Genomic DNA, 17,618 nt, shown 5'->3' on the forward strand with positions numbered 1-17,618 from the left:
CCCCCGCCCCGGTCCTCTCCGATCCTCTCCGAGATCTCTGGCAATCCCTAGCCCCACGGGGTGGGCAACGGCAGCTGGGGGTCGCCCCGCCCTCTGGAATTCTCTCCGGGCCTCTCCCGGAGCCGTGAGTGCTCAGCGTGGCCCCTGTGCTAACGGCAGACAGAGAGTTTTGTCTGTTGCCCGGGCGGAGCTCCGGCGCTTCCCCTCCGGGTCGCCGAACCGGCCTTTGAAAGTTCCCCCAGCCCCCGTCCTCTCCGAGATCTCCAGCAATCCCTAGTCCCACGGGGCGGGCAACGGCAGCTGGGAGACCTCCGTGCCCTCCGTGTCTCTCTCTGGGACCCTGCGGGCGCCCCGAGCACCAGGCTGGGTCTCCCCGCCAATGGCGGGGAGAGACTCTCCCCGCGGGCTCAGCTGTGCAACTCCAAAGTTTCCCTCTGCGTTTAGGAGTAATTGCGGGGGGTTTAGGTAGGGTTCTGGTCACCTGTTTCCACCGTCGCTCCTCTGTTGTGTTCTCGCTCCTGCCCTAGATGTGTGTGGATCCTCTGGGGGCGTCCGTTGGAAGAAAGCCGCTTGCGGGTACTAGGCTGCCCGTCGGGGTCGGAGAGTTTTCACCTATTTCCACATCCTCCCGGAGGAAAGTCCATCCGCCTTCCAATGTATAGTCGCGTGGGTGTCTCAGACGTCCTGAGATGCTGTCTGGATATCCTTTGTCAAGCGATAAGTGTCCAAATAATTGTAGACTCGAAGGGCGAGAGACAAAGAGGACTACTCACGGCGCCATCTTGGCTTCCAGCCTAAACTTCGAGTTATCTTTTTTTTAAAAAAAAGATTTTTCATTTTTCTGCCAAAGCCCCCCCACCCAGTACACAGCCGTGCATTTTTACCTGTGGGTCCCTCCAGTTGTGGCATGTGGGATGCCACCTCAGCATGGCCCGATGAATGGTGCCACGTCCGGGCCCAGGATCCGAACTGGTGAAACCCAGGGCCGCCGAAGCAGAGCGCATGAACTTAACCACTTGGCCATGGGGCAGGCCCCTCTTGTTTTTATTAAGGTATACTTTTTGTTGAGGAAGATTAACTTTGAGCTAACATCTGTTGCCAATCTTTCTCTTTTTGCTGGAGGAAGATTGTTGCTGAACTAACATCTGTGCTAATCTTCCTCTATTTTGTAAGTGCCAGTCTTCCTCTATTTTGCCACCACAGCATGGCTTGATGAACGGTGTGTAGGTTCACACCTGGGATCTGAACCTATGAACCCTGAGCCGCTGAAGCAGAGCAGACGAACTTAACCAATATGCCACCAGGCCAGCCCCTTCTTGTCTTTTTAAATGCTGTCAGTCATTTCTGCTATTTTGTTCCACTGTCAATATTATTTTCTATTTACACACATTTTAACATTTTCTTTGTCCACCATTCTTCTTGTTTCTTAAATCCTCCATCTAGGACCACTTGTATTATTAAAAGCATGCCAATACCTCTCCTAAGCCCCCCGAGCTACACACCTCTTTAGTCCATGACAATGAGTTTTGAAGAGACTAGGCAATACACAGGTGAGGCACAGCTGAAGGAAAACTGAATCCACTGGGATAGAATGCATGCACCCTAGCATAGGAGCACAGGATCATGGAAAATACTGAAGAGACAACACAAGCACGGAGAAGAGAAAGATCATGTCGGACACCTGGAGGATTGGGATGTGGCAATAAAAGATGGAGAGAGTGTGTTTCTGAGACAGTATTTGGAGATTCCCAGACTGACCATGACCCCAAAGCCATGCTGTGGACTGCAAGAAGAACACCCTGAGGCGCCACGATGGAGATTATCCATCAAAGACCACCAGAGGAAATGTGCTGACAGCCAACCCAAGGTCTGAGAAGTGTGCAGACAGGGCAAAAGAGAAAAAGAAAAAAACACAGAGAGAGAGACAGGGAGAAAGGGCACTTTCCGAGGAATAACCTTTGTCACTCACCTGACCCCCAGGGGACCAACTTCCCAGTCAAAACAGCAGAAGCCAGATGAAGTGATGGGAGGCCAAAACAGACAGCTCAGCTGGCAGTGGGCAGTTGTGAATTGGCCATAAATTCTGCAGTTGAGTTTATCCTGCTGTCCCAAAGCCACTTTCCTCTTCTTGATCATAGCACTAGGGTTAGGTCAGATTTCAGCATTGAGAGGAGGGGCATGAGAGTCATAAGCACCTTCTCTCATGTCTTTTGGAATTTTCCCACTAAGTCTAAAATAAGTTCCTCATCAGGTCTTCTTGGGTACTTGAGTTTGGAAGTTTCTCTCAGGATGCAGAAGGGTTCCTGTGACTGCCAGTCCAAGCCAGGCGTGCCTTCAGAAAACGCAGGAGAGACTTCGAGGAAGGAAAAACAGGTCACAGCCACAGCGGAAAGAGAGCAATGCAGCCACGAGGGGACTGGGAGGAATGGGGACGGCAGGGTGCCCAGGCCCAGCGGGCAAGCCTCATCCCTCCACGGGGACGGGCGGCTCCCTGGGCTCGGCCTGTGTCTCCGGGTGCCGAAGTCCCTGAGCCAGCAAAGCCACCCAGAAGCGCACAGGCAGTCCCCTCTTGGGCTCACAGGGCAGACCCCTTGGAGGGTGTGGCAGACAGTTCCAGGCACATCCTCCAGGCTGACTTGAGGAAGGGATCCCACCGCCTGGCTCCGGATGCTGCTTTCTCAGCCAGGCCCCTGCCCGGCTTTCCCCTACTCCTGGGAGCCCCAACCACCCATTCATCCTTCTATCCATCTTTCTTTTCTCCCTTTTTACCTAACTTCCTACCTCCCTTCCTTCCTTTTTACCTTCCTAACTTCCTTCCCTCTTTCTTACCTCCGTCCCTTCCTTGTTCCTTCCTGCCATCCAAGTGTCTGAAGGACCCACTGGAAAACATGGGCCAGAGCCGCCTCAGGAAAGCACCGGCCAAGCCTAGGCACCGCCAGAGGGCGCGCCCGCTCCCTCAGAGCCTCGCGCTCGCGTTGCTTAGCACCGGGGGTGGGCATTGTGAGGCCAGAGAGGGCCTGCGGCCCGCGCGTGCGCAGTTGATTGGCCGGCTGCAGCATCAGGAAGCTGGGCTCCGGGAGAGTGTGGTTGGTGGGGATCGGGGCCTGGGGAGAGGAGGAAGGAAGTGCGAGGGGGGCAGGCGTGCAGGGCGCCTCCACCTTCCCCTCCAATGGTCCCGGAGATCGCAGATCTCTGGGCGGCTGCCTCCACCGCCGCCATGACCCCCACCGCTGCCCCTCGCCACCCCAGCCTCTGCCCCAACTGCCACCATCACCACCACCCCAGTGGCAGCATTCCCGGGTGGTGAGACCCGGGCACGCCGGGCCCCTCTGTGGACCCGAATTGGGACCGCAGTGGATGGCTGTGGGGTCAGATGGGGATCGGAAGGGGTGAACTCCGGTGAGCCGGGGGCCCTGAAGATACCCCGAGTCCCACACCAAGGGACGGGGTCGGGTCAACCGCAAAATAGGCCAATCCTGGGACCGATGCCTCCCCTAGACATGGGCACAGGAGGCCTCTGCCCTGGGGCCACAGCCCACGGGTCATTGCCTCTCCTGGGCCTTCCAGGAAGATGCTGAAAGCCACCTCCCCTCCCTGCCTGTTGCCCTGCCCAAAAACAACCACCTGCCCTCAGGTGGTACCTGGGCATGGCCATTGAGGCCCAACCCAGGCATAGACCCTCCGTGGGCGCTTGGGCCACGGATGGGCATTCTCCTATCAGGCCTCTGTCACCTCCACCCAAGGGATCACCCTGAAAGGGCTCTAGCCGTCCTCAGAGTATCCTCTTTGGCGAAGAAGCAGTCTCTTCTAGGCTCCTGTGATAGTCAGGAAGAGTATTCTCCAGGCCTTTCCGGGCTTGGACCCCTCCCGTTGTGTTCCAAGTCGTGGCGAGGGCGGTACCCCACCTCTGGGTACGCCCACCCGAAGTCTTCGGATCCCTGAGGGAAAAGCGAGGGAAAAGAGGCAAGTTGTCCCTCAACGTGAATGATGCCGAGAGACAGGCTCCTGGAGGGTTGCAGGGGGAGGGACGAGCGTCCGGGAAAGGCACCGGGGCGAGACTCGGAAGAGAAGTGCTCGGTCTTGATAGGGAAGGGTCAGTCTCTCTTAATTGAAAAACCAAACCAAGCCAGCCGAGGAACTGGAAAAGAGGAGTGTCCGTGACTTAAGCAGAACAAAAGCCACGAGCTGAGCAGAAGGGTTGAAGAACAGGAGAGACACCTGGAAGGAAAAGCGAACCCACGGGGATCGAACTAGTGCAGCCAAGCGGAGGAGCACTGGATCACGCGAGAGAGTGAAGAGCCAAGGCAAGCACAGGGGACAGAAAGATCACATCGCACACCTGTGGCCTTGTGCTTCTTGGGATCTGGACTTGGTCTCCTCAACTTTGGGGTAGCTGCTTTCCTCTGGGTAGTTGAGTAAGAAGTGTCCTTTGTGGGCTCTGTCCTGAGTGCTGGGCCCAGAGAATACTTTAGATGGCACATTTGATCTTCAGGTGGAGGTTATGAGGTCCATTTGGTGTCTCAGGAATTGGAAGTTCAGAGGAAGTGATTTGCCCAAGGTAGCACAGCAATAAACTGGAGGGACTGGAATTAAGACCCAGATCAAACTGGCTTAGAGCTGTCTCTCAGCCTTGCTTCCAAGGGCTCAGGTCCCTGGAGCCCAGGCCAGTTCAGAATTTCTGATCAGCACAGTTGGGTCCAAAGACACTGGTTCTTTTTCTTGGATTCCAGATGTGTTCATTCCACCTTGTCTTGTAAGGTTTTGTTTAGGTATTCATCTATTCCTCTGGTCTTGCTTTTTTTCTTTTCTTTTTTCTTTTTTGAGAAACTTTAGCCCTGAGCTAACTGCTGCCAATCCTCCTCTTTTTGCTGAGGAAGACTGGCCCTCAGCTAACATCCGTGCCCATCTTCCTCTACTTTATGTGTGGGACGCCTGCCACAGCATGGCTTGCCAAGCGGTGTCATGTCCACACCCGGGATCTGAACTGGTGAACCCCGGGCTGCTGAAGCGGAATGTGAGAACTTAACCGCTGTGCCACCCAGCCGACCCCTGTTCTTGCATTTTTTAAGGGAAGAGGCTGTGTAATTGCCCAACCATTTTATCTATTGAATTCCTGCCTTCAAGGACTAGCATATACCTCTCTTCATTCGTGAAGCCCTCCCAATCTCCTAAGCTCATCACTTCCACTCAGCTCTTCTGTCTTCTCCTAAATAGTTCTGTGTGATTCTTCATATATTTTTTATTGTTTTCTCACAGCACTTAGCACAGTGCCTTCCTTCCTCACAGTAGGCTCCCAGTCATTATTGAATTAAAGACAATCCGCCCTTTTCCATTCCATTCCAGAGTCCCGTCTTCTGTCAATATATTATCAGATTCAGCAAAACTAGAATGCTGACCTAACTGGGATCACTCTAAGCTGAAACTTTTCCTTCTGTATTTGTTCCCTCTTGCTGCTATGACAAATCACCACAAACGTGGTGGCTTAACACAACAGTTTGCTATCTTACAGTTCTGAGGTCACAAGTCCAAAATGGATTTCACTGTGTTGGCAGTGCTGAGCTCCCTCTGGAGGCTCTAGAGAAGAATCATTTCCTTGCCTTTTCTGGTTTCTGGAGGCCGCCTACGTTTTTTGCCTAATGACCCCTTCCTCCTCATTCAAGCCAGCAGTGTAGCCTCTTCAAATCTCTCTTGCCTCTGACCCTTCTGCCTCCCTCTCATAAGGACCCTTGTGATTACACTGGGCCCATGCAAACCATCCAGGACAATATCCCCATCTCAAGATTCAACTTAATCCTATCTGTAAAGTCCCTTTTACCATGTGACTTAACATATTCACAGGTTCCAGAAATTAGCTCGTGGACCTCTTGGGGGCCATCATTCTGCCACACCTTCCAAGGGAGTCTCCTCCTAAGCCTGGTACAGGGTGTCAGTGCCATTTTTAAACCATCTTCCAAAGCCTAACATTTATCGTCACATGTTCAGTGCCAGGAACTTTGCTAGGTCTTCACATTTATTGCCTCATTTATCTTCACAACAACCCTGTGAGCAAGATTATTGGATGTATTTTATTGCTGAAGAGCCTGAAACTCAGAGGCATTAGCTGATAGCTGACAGCAGAATGCCCCAGGTAGTAAGCATCAGGTCTAGAAACTTGATGCCTGGGGAAATAAATCCCCATAGAAAAGCACTCTGACGGCTGATGATCATGGTGGCCCAACAGTTCCTCTTAATATCTAAGCTGGTTCTTTCTGGGCTTTTTATTGCCTGCATGTTCATTAGATGCAGTCCTTCAGGCTGCAGAGGGCTGAAGCAGTCACATAGGCTGACTCTTTGTGGGCAAAATGGAAACTAATACCAATAATGCCTACTTTGTCTCAATCCCTGAAACATGAATTGAGTATCTATTAAATTCAGGACCAAATAGCAGCTCCCTGGTCCCAGGGCACAGTTCAGTTTAATTGGGAACACAATCTTAGCATAGTAGTCTTCAAGTATCAGTATACCTAAGAATCATCTGAGGAACCTTGTTAGAAATGCAGATTCCAGGGACCCAAACCCAGAGATTCTGATAGCACAGATTTGGGATGGGTCCAGGAATCTGAGTTTTGTTTTTTTGGGGAGTTTTCTTCCTAAGGAAGATTGTCCCTGAGCTAACATCTGTGCCAGTCTTCCTCTATTTTGTATATGGGATGCAACCACAGCATGGCTTTGATGAGTGGTGTGTCGGTGATGCCCGGGATCTCAGCCCCAAACCCTGGACTGCCAAAGTGGAGTGCACGAACTTAACCACTATGCATGCCACTGGGCTGGCCCCAACAATGTGAGTTTTTAACAAGCTCTTGCCCCCAGGGAAATCTGACACAGGTAATCCTTGGCTATAGTTTGAGTAATCCTGCCCCTGCCGTAGAACAGGGAAGGGAGCAGCAGCTGTAGCCACTGTAGGTGGACGCCATGTGCAGACAGCTGCTGGATGCCTCATTCCCCTGGCTGGGCCAGAGGGCCCAGCCCAGTGCTGGAACCTGGCTATGCCTGGCTTTACCAGATGCCCACAGACCACTCGAAGTTGGGCTTTCTGCAACATGCTGGATCTGAAACATCTCCTTATTGACTGTTTGTCTTAACTGACAAATGTATAGGCCCAGTTTGTTCTTTTGCCTGCTTCTGTGGCCATAACAGCATTCATCTCATCCACTTAGTCTTTTCCTAATCTCTACCTTCTTCTAAGAATCCTCGCTGAGCTAAAAGTTGAGGGAGTCTCCAAATGGATTAGGCCTAGGACAGTGGCGTCTCCCCATCAGTTTATTGCTTCTGAGGTCTTTCATGGACAGAGGGGAGGAGAGTATTTGTGGTGGGCGGTACAACTTCAGCAAAGTTAGAGAGATGAGAAAATGCATCCGTATATTTAGGAAATAGTGAGTAACGAGTTGTATAGACATATCCATCCATCTCAGTAGAGTGAAAGACCTTGAGAATGGGGAATGAGCATTTATTAGAAACCATCACAAGTTGGTCTTGGCATTGAAAAGCTTAGTGAATGTGTAGCCTGTGGGTTTCAGAGCAGTTGGTGGCAGTGCCAGAGTTCCATGGGCTGGGGCCCCTCTTCAAATCCTCACCTGAGCCTGTGGCCCTCACTGAGTCAGATAGAGAGAAAGCCGTCCACTGCACCAAACACACCTTCACTGACCACATGGTGTTCCAGGTGAGCAGGGAGAGCTGAGGCCCTCCTGGGGCTTGGGCCCAGGGAGTGGTCCCACGGCTGACGGGTCCTGTGGGGTCATGGCCCCTCCAATGCTCCCACTGAGTTGGTTGGGAGCCCAACTTGATGACAAGATCTGTCACCAACTTGCACCCTGACCTCCGACCTAGGACCTCTCTGCCTCTTGAGTGTCAGCATGGTAATAGGGAGCCTGGGAAGGGTGCCTGGGATGGGAGTCCTTTTGGCCCATGGTGTGAGAGGTAGCACCTCCTGGCTCTTCCTCTGCAGGGCTTGGGCCTATAGCAGTGTGTAAGCAACCCCCCTTCTCCCTGGTCCAGTTTGAGTGCATGAACACTCAACGACCAGACCTTGGAGAATGTCACGGTGCAAATGGGGCCCACTGAGGCCTACGAGGTGCTCTGTTATGTGGCTGCCCGGAGGCTTCCCTACAACCAGCCTGGGACCTGCTATACACTGGTGGCACTGCCCATGGAAGCCCCCACAGCTGGTGAGCCCCTCTCCAGATACCACCCTGGCCTCATGGGAGCCCTTGGGATCAGGGTAGGGTGGGCAGCTTGTGCACTAGCCGTTTGTCTCCTAGTACGGCTCCTTGATTTCAGTCCTGAGAAGAAGACAACGAATGGCTAAGTCTTGGGTGCTTTTCATACATTATCTCATTTCCTCCTTGTAGAATACCCATGGGAATAAGTACTGCTGTCCCTGTCCCTGTTCCTACATGAGGAAACTGAGACTCGGTTGAAATGACTTTTCTAAGTTCACATGGCCGGTAAGAGGCAGAACCAAGGTCTCTCTGGCCCTCAAACTCTGTCACTATACCATGAAATTACAAAGACAGGCACAACTACTGAAATAGCCCGAGTCTGCTCCTCCCAAGGAAACCAGCAGCTTCTTTTTCCAGGCCTTGGACAGTGGACCTGTAACTATTATGCGGACACAGCCAACCTGCAGCACCTCTTTCCCTTTTCTTCCTTCCCTACAAGGGGACTCATTGGACCCATGACTTGACTCTCCTGCCCTGCTACAAGGTGTTGTCCCCTGTCCAGATTTGTGGGGTCAGGTGGCATGTTGCTGCTACTGATAATGCTGCTGAGACCTAGAAAGTAGGCTATGGCCACCTGCCCTATGCAGGAGCTCGTTCCTCACAGTGGCTGGGGACATACTGACCACCCAGTCTGCACATTAGCTGCATAATGAAGTTCACTGTCAAGGACTGTGACCCCAACACAGGGGAGACCAACAATGAAGGCTATGAGGAGGAATACGTGGTAAGAAGCTAGAATCAAGAGGCTCAATTTTGTGCCTGAGCTCTCTTTGAAAGAAATTTTTTGTGTGTGAGGAAGAGTTGCCCTGAGCTAACCTCTATTGCCTATCTTCCTCCTCTTGCTGGTGCAAGATTGTCACTGAGGTAACATCTATGCCAAGCTTCCTCTATTTTGTATGTAGGACACCGCCACAACATGGCTTGATGAGCAGTGCTGGGTCTGTGCCTAGGATCCGAAGCTGTGAACCCCATGCCATCGAAGCATAGCGCGTGAACTTAACCACTACGCCACCAGGCTGGCCCTGAAAGAAGCTTTTTTTTAACCTTAAAAAAAAATGCATGCTCCTGTGTAGAAGGAAAACTTGGGAAATATAAAAATGAAGTATAAACAAACAAGAAAACATGACCCGTGCTCCTTGCGAGATTTTTGGGTGGGCAGTTATATAGCTGAGGTCATTCTGTACATGAGACATCTTGCTGTTTTCACTTAAAACCATAGTGTAAGTATTTTCCTGTGTCATTACAAATACTTCATAAACACAATTTTTAGTGACTGTGAAATATTCTATTATATAGATATATCATAACTTACTGGACTGTGTATTCCTTTAATATTCGACATTTGGGATTCCAATTTTTCTCTATAAATGCCTTAAACATCCCTTTGGGTGCAATTTTAAAATTTTATTTTATTGAGGTCATATTGGCTTACAACATTGTGTAAGTTTCAGGTCTCCATCAGTATATCTCAGTTTCTGTATAGACTGTGTCGTGTTCACTACCAACAGTCCACTTTTTATCCATCACCATACATATGTGCCCCTTTACCCATCCCCCTGCCCCCACCTCCTTCTCCTCTGGTAATCATTAATCTGTTCTCCTTATTTATGTGTTTGTTTATCTTCTACATGAGTGAAAGCATACAGTATTTGTCTTTCTCTGACTTATTTCACTTAGCATAATACCTTCAAGGTCCATCCATGTTGTCACAAACAGAACCATTTTGTCTTTTTTATGGTTGCGTAGCATTCCAGTGTGTGTATATACACCATATCTTCATCCATTCGTCCATTGATGGACACTTAGGTTGCTTCCATGTCTTGAATATTGTGACTAACGCTGTGATGAACATAGGGCTGCATATATTTTTTCGAATTATTGATTTCAAGTTCTTTGGCTAAATATCCAATAGGGAAATAGCTGGGTCATATGGTATTTCTATTTTTAATGTTTGGAGAAATCTCCATATTGTTTTCCATACTGGCTGTACCAGTTTGCATTCCCACCAGCGGTGTGTGAGAGTTCCCTTTTCTCCACATACTCTCCAACACTTGTTATTTCTTGTCATGTTAATTATAGCCATTCTGACAGGCGTGAGATGATATCTCGTTGAGGATTTGATTTGTATTTCCTAATAATTAGTGGTGTTGGACATCTTTTCATGTGCCTGTTGGCCATCTGTATATCTTCTTTGGAGAAATGTCTGTTCATCTTTTGATCAGGTTGTTCATCTTTCTGTTCTTTGGGTGCAAATTTTTATCTGCATTTCAGGTTATCTCCTTAGGATAGATTCCAAGAGCTAGAATAATTGGGTCACAGGATAAGCATGATTTTAAGATTTTTGATTCATTTTGTCAAATTGCTTCCGAGAGAAATTGGATCAGTTTGCATCTGCTGGGTCATCCTTTGATGCACTGAATTAGCTCTTCGAATTCCACCTCTCTGAGCTTGGATGGAACCGAGTGCAAGATCATTCTGGGTTTTGACCATGGGGCAGTGGCTCAGTGCCATCTGAGTGCAGACTGTTATTCTCAGCCTGTAGATGGACATTGTTAGAGCTCCTTGTGTCTAGAGGGGCAGTCACTGTGGAATACAACTGACATGCACAGTTGTGTCATCCTAGAGCCATTGTTGAGGAGGAGACTTCTCTGAGGCAACAATGATCCTGTGGGCAGGAACTGCTCTAGGACCAAGTGAGCTCCTTGGGAATGCTGGGTCTGAGGCAGTGCTTCTACTGTAGGAGCTGAGTGCTACGTGTGTACACCTTACACATCCACAAGGTAGGGGCTCAGGGAAGATCTGTTGGGTGAATGAATGGGGAACCTTTATGTATCCTGAGTCCAAAGTGCAGGGAAGTGTTCTGTGTTAAGTTCAGGGAAGACATGCTCAGATGGAGGGGGGTTCCAGTGTATGTGAGGCCCAGAGGACACAGCTGAGGAAGAAGGATGTGCTGAGTCATAGGAGTGACAGAGCCATAGGAGGCAGACCTCTGTGAGTGCTCCTGTACAGTTCCTGGATCCGTGAGGTCCTAGGCGGGCTTCAGAAGGGATGTGATCTTGCAGCTGACGCCCTAAGCTGAGTACCTGGGTCAGGGTGTTTTCCGTTGAAGGGATACCACTTTGCTCTGAGCACCTTGAGGACAGGCACCCAGTCAAGTTGCTGCACGTCCCAAGCGCCTAGCACAGTGCTCAGCACCTAGCAAGCAGCTGCTGAATATGTTGCAGGAAGGGATGAGCAGTGTGTTCAGAGCAGAGGCACAGAGGTGCACAGAGCAGGGAGTTTCTCCCCGGAAGCGTGTGCCTAGCTTCCACCTCCATCTCCCCAACTGGAAGATCTGGAAGTCACTGTAGCTGATTACATCCAAAAGGTCATGAAGCTGAATTTGAAAGCAGCCTGGGATGAGGAAGGACATGAGTATGAGGAGGAAGAAACATTCACCTTGTCGACCATCAAGACACTTGAAGGAAAAATCCCTGGCTACTGTTGATGTGCTTTTCCTCTTTCTCCCCTCCTCACCACCTGCCCCTCACAGATCCCGGGCCATGTCTAGAGCACATAATTCAGATGCCACTTCATTAAAAGCCCCTCAGAGCAGGGTTAGGGGATGGGGGAGTAGTGGTGGCACAGAAAGGAGACAAGATCTGTGGCTTAATGATACTGGGATTTCTCCCTACAGAGGCTGTGGGCAATCCTGTGAAATTCCTGGGAATGCATCCTTGTGAGCGGTCAGAAACAGTGCTGGGTAAGAAGAACACCCACACTTTGATCCTGGCTGGTAAGCAGACTTTCTAGGTGGGAAAGGCCTGGGTAGCTCATAGCCTGGACACCACTGCATCCTGGGAAGGCACTCCCACTGGGAACACAGGGATTCAAAATTTACAGCATTGAAAATTCACCAGGTAAAAAAAGACCTGCAGTCAAATGTCTCCCTCCCAGGCCTGCTGCCCGTCATCCAGTTCCCTTCCACAGACAACCAGTGTGTCTGTGGAACAAACAATGCCGATGTGTCCTTCCAGTGGTTGTATGGATAGGTAAGCTAATATAGACACATTTCTCTGTTTTAACTCAAATGTTTATGTACAAATGGTATAAACATTGTTGTGCACTTTGCTTTTCACTTGACTTGGAGATCTTCCCTCTCAGTATATTGTTTCTTCATTTTTTCTTTCTTTTTTAAGTTGTGGTAAAATATACATAACATAAAATTTACCAGTTTAACCATTTGTAGGTATGCAGTTCAGTGGCACTTAGTACATTCACACTGTTGTGCAATCATCACCACCATCCATCTCCAGAACTTTTTCATCATCCCAAACCAAATCCTCATTCTTGTTTGTAGCTGAGAACCAGCAACACTGATGAATGTTTAGCTTGTTCCAGTCTTTTCCTCTTACAGACAGGGCTACAGTGAAGCATCTCAGACATACACATATACATACACATACTTTATTTTGCACATGTGCACTGAGGATATCTATAGGATAACTTTCCCAAGGGATTACTAGGTCAGAGTGCACTCCCCATTTTGATAAATATTTCCAGTTGCCTTTCATAGGAATTGTATGCCTTTCCTCCCACACCCTGGACAATACAGTATATTATCAGATTTTATGATCTTTGCCAGGGTGGGAGAAAAATGGTATAAAGAGAAAAATAGTACTTTGATTATTTTGGAGAAAATTCCAGATAAAGTATTTTGTATGTAAATGTTTCTGTATCTGTATGTTTCTTTAAGAGATAATAACCTTTCATTTAAGGGGGTGGGGGTGCAATATAGTTATCACACCTAAAACAGTGAACAAAAGGAAATGAGGAGTTTCTTTTTGCTAAGTGTTTATAAACAGGGTTGGAGGAAGCTCTGCTACAGCGCTCTGCTACAGCAGCCTGCTCACAGCTGACAGCCCCCAAGCCCTGTCCCCTGGGTCTTGCAGACACCTGCTCTGCGGTTTTGTCATGGTGGGGCTGTCCCTTCATCTGTGCTCTTAGATTCAGTCAATGTGTGAGAACCTCTGTAACGCCACATACAAGCCTTATATGTCCACTAATTCAGTTGAGCTTGGTCCTTTGGTTGCTGTACTTACCATGAGGCAGGGCCCCTCTCCCAATTGTCTCCGTCCAAGCCCCATGCCCAGGACAAGGAGCAGTGCAGGCTTGCTGAGGGAATGAGAGCAGCCATTGAGTTCACATGCTTATTCTTGCATTCTCACAATCAGCCTCCTTTCCAGGGTGAATGGAGGCCCCAGAGGGTTTGCGTCTATTACCTGGGCATTCCCTGTCATCAGGTCTGCGGTGCAGTGCGCCCTGGGGTTTGCCTGCTCCCAGTTCAGTCCAATTTAGTGACGGCACTGAGGGGAAGAACAGCCGTTAGAGAGCACTGTCTGTTGGCTGCAGATGCAGAAAGCCCTGGTTCATGTCCCCAGGGAGCAGGCTCAGAGGCCACCTCATCTGCTCTTTTAAACTTAAGCCAGATGGCCTTACCGACTTTGTGGCGGAAATACACCTGTAAAGCCTGTGTAAAAAAACCCAGGCCTCCCCTTAGAGATTCAGATTGGGGCTGTGGGGAGGGTGAGGGGCCTGGAAAATCTCATTCTGGCGCGCACCGAAGTTCGAGAGTGACTTGTGTGATTCATGGAGGTTTTCCTGATGGTTTCTCCATGTTTGCCCCTGAACTCTGAGCAGGTAGCAGCAGAGATAAAGAAAACGTTTTCTTACATCACCCCTACAACGACCTGGTGCCCTAGTGATGATTCCCGCTATACAGAGCAGGGCACTTAAGGCTCCCCGGGACGCATCTAGTCTCTGCTGGCCCCTGGAGACTTGGGGAGCCCCGTCCTTCAAGATCCTTCCACCGCACCCCCAGCTCCCTTCCTGCGGTCTGCCCTGGCAGCCAGGAGCGGAGTTCACCCCGCTCGGGCACGAGCGAATATGGAGGAAAATGGGGCTCTGAGAACCTTAGGGTTCAGGAGTCCCCAAAGGCAACCACAGTCTCCTCCTGGGGCACTTTCGGGAGTCACACTCCACGCCTTCCCTCCCTGTCCTGACGGCGGCGGAGAAAAAGCCCCTTCCGCGGCACTAGGGACCTTGTAGGAACCACCAGACGCTTGGGGGCGGGAACAAGCCGCCGCTTGGGGGCGGGGCCTGACGCTGCCGGCTGGGGTCCGCGGAGTCCCGGAACCCGCTGGCGGGAGAGAGCGGAGAGCCGGTAGGGGTGAGGGTGAGGCTGCTGGGCTGTGGCGGCCAGGCCGAGGTGGAGGTGAGGCGACGCGGGGTGGGGGGCTAGAGCCGAGGTGGAGGTGAGGCGACGCGGGGTGTGGGGCTAGAGCCGAGGTGGAGGTGAGGCGACGCGGGGTCGGGGGCTAGAGCCGAGGTGGAGGTGTGGCGACGCGGGGAGGGGAACCAGGGTGGAGGGGACGCGGGGCGGCTGGCCGGGCCGAGGTGAGGAGACGCGGGAGGCAGCGGGCTCCGGGCCCAAGCGGAGGTGAGGCGACGCGGGCGGGCGGAGGGCGGCGTCGGGGCCCCTTGCCGGGCGGTGAGGGGGCTGACGCGGGGAGCGGGGGCGGCGGCCCCGGGCCGCGGCGGTGGGGAGTCGGAGAGGAGCCCCGCCGCCCAGGCAGGGCCGAGCGTCTAGACAGGGCGGCACCTGCGGCCGGGCTGCGGTCCTGGGGCGCGCAGGTGCTCGGCGGCGCGGGCGGCTCCTGAGTCCCGGGAGGGCGGAGCGGGGAAAGGAGGGCGGGCGCGGCGGTGAGGCTGAAGGAGCCTCCCGGAGAAGGAGCTGCCGGCTCGGGCAGTGACCGCAGACCCCCTTTGCCTTTCTGGGCTGAGGCGCCGGCTGGCGGGTGCGCCCCCCGGGAACCGGGCCTCCCGCGTTCAGGCAGGTGTTTGCCGCCTGCCGCTCGGTCAGCGCCTCGCGCGGGCCGGCCCGCGGGCCTGGGGGTGAGCGCGACGGGCCGAGGCCCGTTTGCTGGGACAGACTAGGCGGTGACAGACGCACAGTGGGGGCTCTGAAGCAGAGTCGTGGGGCGTCTTGGGAGAATGCTGTGACTAAAGGAATGAGACGTAAGATTTGAGATGGGCGAACGTTCTCCTACTGTGTCGCGCCCTAAATTTAGGTGGCGAGAGGCGGCGTTGAAGAATGTGCGGGCGAATATCGTGTCACTTACCTCGAGATGTGCTCACGAGAGCGTGTGCCTATCGGAACCGGCAGGGCGAGCGGCGGCTCCCCGAGTGGAGGGACGCTGACAAGTATTGCCCGTCGTACAACAAGAGCCCTCGGTCGAGCAGCCCGGTGCTTCTGTCTCGACTGCACTTTGAGAAGGTACCCAGTCTGTCTGCCCCATACGAGCTTCTGGGGGCGTTGGGAGGGTCATCTACTTCTGTTTGGTTTGGTATGTGCTCAGCTTCTGAGATGACCTTAGAGACCAGCCCTTACTGGTATCTCCTGACCCTCAGTTGAGAACCAGTGTGGGCATCACGGAAAGGGGAAGTTGTCTCAGAATCTTCTAATCTTAGATGATTCAGTATTCTTCAGGCTCCATTTCAGTGCCTTCTCTGTACAAGGCATGCTAGTCTTAGAGCATACTGAATTTGTATGCGCCTTGTATTTGAATACTTTTTTTTAAGACAGCGTCTTTCAAACCTCCCTGATCATCAGGGTCGTTTGAGTATCTTGAAAAAAACAAACCCAAAGACTTGTATGGTCTTCCTAAGCCAGCTGAATCAGAATCCCTAGGCCCAGGGCAGGATTAAGACCAGCTAATCTAAAACACCTCTGATGTTTCTCTTTCTTTGATGTTTCTATTGCTCCTGCTTATGCTTTCAGTATTTTTGTGTTTGTCTATTACTGAAGCTAGAAAGAGATGTATTTGTTGTGGTTATCTGAAGTTTAATTGCATTCATTGTGTTTATAGTATTTATACCTGTAGTGTTGGAGCGACCAATGATTTATAATCCAATTTTGCTTCTTTGGTCTATCTCCTGGAAGAGTGTGTGTTGGTGCAGGCATGCAATGTAATAAAAATGCTTTATTGCAGAAATTAATAGTTTGCCCATGTCTCAAATCTTTTAAATGCCCTACATGTTTTAAAAAATCATGGTTGTTTTCATCCTGGATTTTTATTCTTTTTGATCTATAGTGCTTAAATCACTTTATAAGGTTGATTTTACCCCTGCTGCATACTCCTCAGAAGTCCTGTGATAATATGGTAGTCAAAAGATTCTACATTACCGGGATCTCAATATTTGACATAAACAGACCAAATAACAGTGATGTTTTTGGCTGAATGAAGCCATTTACATGAAATAATTTATTCTTGAGCCATTTTTAGTGGATGCATACTTTCCTATTGAAACTAAAGAAAAGTTATTTTAATGAGAGGGAAATCAAAATACCATGGGAACTTTGACTGGGAAAGGAAGAAATAAAACATATTTCAAAGGAAGGCATAATTTGAAGTGAAAAAGGAGAAAGAGTAAGTGTATGAGCTTTATTCTTTTTTAGCCTTATTTCTCTTTGTACCACCTCTTTAGAATTATAGAGTGAATTGTTAGCTGGAAGAAAATTTTGTTTAACAGATGTAAAGACAGAAGTGTAGAGAAAGTGTGACTTGTCCTGGGTTACCTTATCAATGAGACATACAGCAGGGACTGAAGTCCAGACCCCTCTCCTCACTCCAGTAGATGCCTCCTGAAACTAAGAATGGGGAAGGTGGAGCCCCTACCAAAAGTAGCCCTCTTTTTCTGTCAGTGGTGTGAATTTGCTCATAGAGGTTTTTGACTCCACATCGCTAATAAATTTTGTTAAGATTGCTAGAGTTTCCTAATTTTGATAAATATTTGTGGCTTCATTTTTCTCAAACCTGTAAATTATAAAGCAAAATTAGAATTATTTCAGTAGTTTATTAGTGCATGTCATCAACGGCCAGCACATGTGTGTAGATTGCAAAATTTGCATTTGAAACCACTGATTTGCAGCTTACTTCCTTTTTCATTTATCTACCCCAGAACTACCAGCTGTTCTTGTCACAAGTACCAAAGAGTGGAGGGAAAGATGACTAATATTGAGCAATAGTTTCAGTATTTTGGTGTCTCAGTCAGTTTCTATTCATTGTTCCCAGTAGGGGCAGCCTCACATTTGGATTTGGCTTACAATTTTCCAGTGAACACACCCAAGTTAAACGTGATTAGTGGATTTTGTAAGAGTAGGATTTCTCAACCTTGGCACCATTGACATTTTGGGTGGAATAATTCTTTACTGTGAGAAGCTGTCCAGCGCATTGTAGAATGTTTAGCAGCCTCTCTGGTCTCTACCTACTAGATGCTAGTAGCAGCCCCCAGGTCATAACAACTAAAAATGTCTTCTGG

General features: G+C 50.2%; 2 protein-coding genes across 19 annotated transcripts in view; one reads left to right on the plus strand and one right to left on the minus strand.

Moving 5' to 3' along the window:
* Positions 1–2,967, minus strand: part of LOC103543496 (abasic site processing protein HMCES-like) — a 103,136-nt gene extending 100,169 nt beyond the window's left edge. For both annotated transcript variants that reach the window (XM_070557600.1, XM_070557596.1), the window contains exons 1-2: positions 2,830–2,967; positions 1,970–2,353 (exon numbers count right to left, since the gene is read on the minus strand). The gene's annotated coding sequence lies outside the window, so the exon portion shown is untranslated. The remainder of the gene's footprint in view (positions 1–1,969; positions 2,354–2,829) is intronic.
* A 59-nt stretch (positions 2,968–3,026) lies between these two features.
* Positions 3,027–17,618, plus strand: part of LOC103543488 (5-hydroxymethylcytosine binding, ES cell specific) — a 70,912-nt gene continuing 56,320 nt past the window's right edge. For 4 of the 17 annotated variants that reach the window (XM_070557620.1, XM_070557611.1, XM_070557618.1 and 1 more), the window contains exons 1-2: positions 14,327–14,460; positions 15,368–15,573. In XM_070557620.1, coding sequence (XP_070413721.1) covers positions 15,391–15,573 — 183 coding nt within the window. In that variant the 5' untranslated portion in view covers positions 14,327–14,460; positions 15,368–15,390. The other 13 variants (XR_011522242.1, XM_070557606.1, XM_070557615.1 and 10 more) reach the window with 8 other exon arrangements.

This window comes from Equus przewalskii, chromosome 9 (assembly GCF_037783145.1).
Source record: "Equus przewalskii isolate Varuska chromosome 9, EquPr2, whole genome shotgun sequence".
NCBI lineage: Eukaryota > Metazoa > Chordata > Mammalia > Perissodactyla > Equidae > Equus > Equus przewalskii.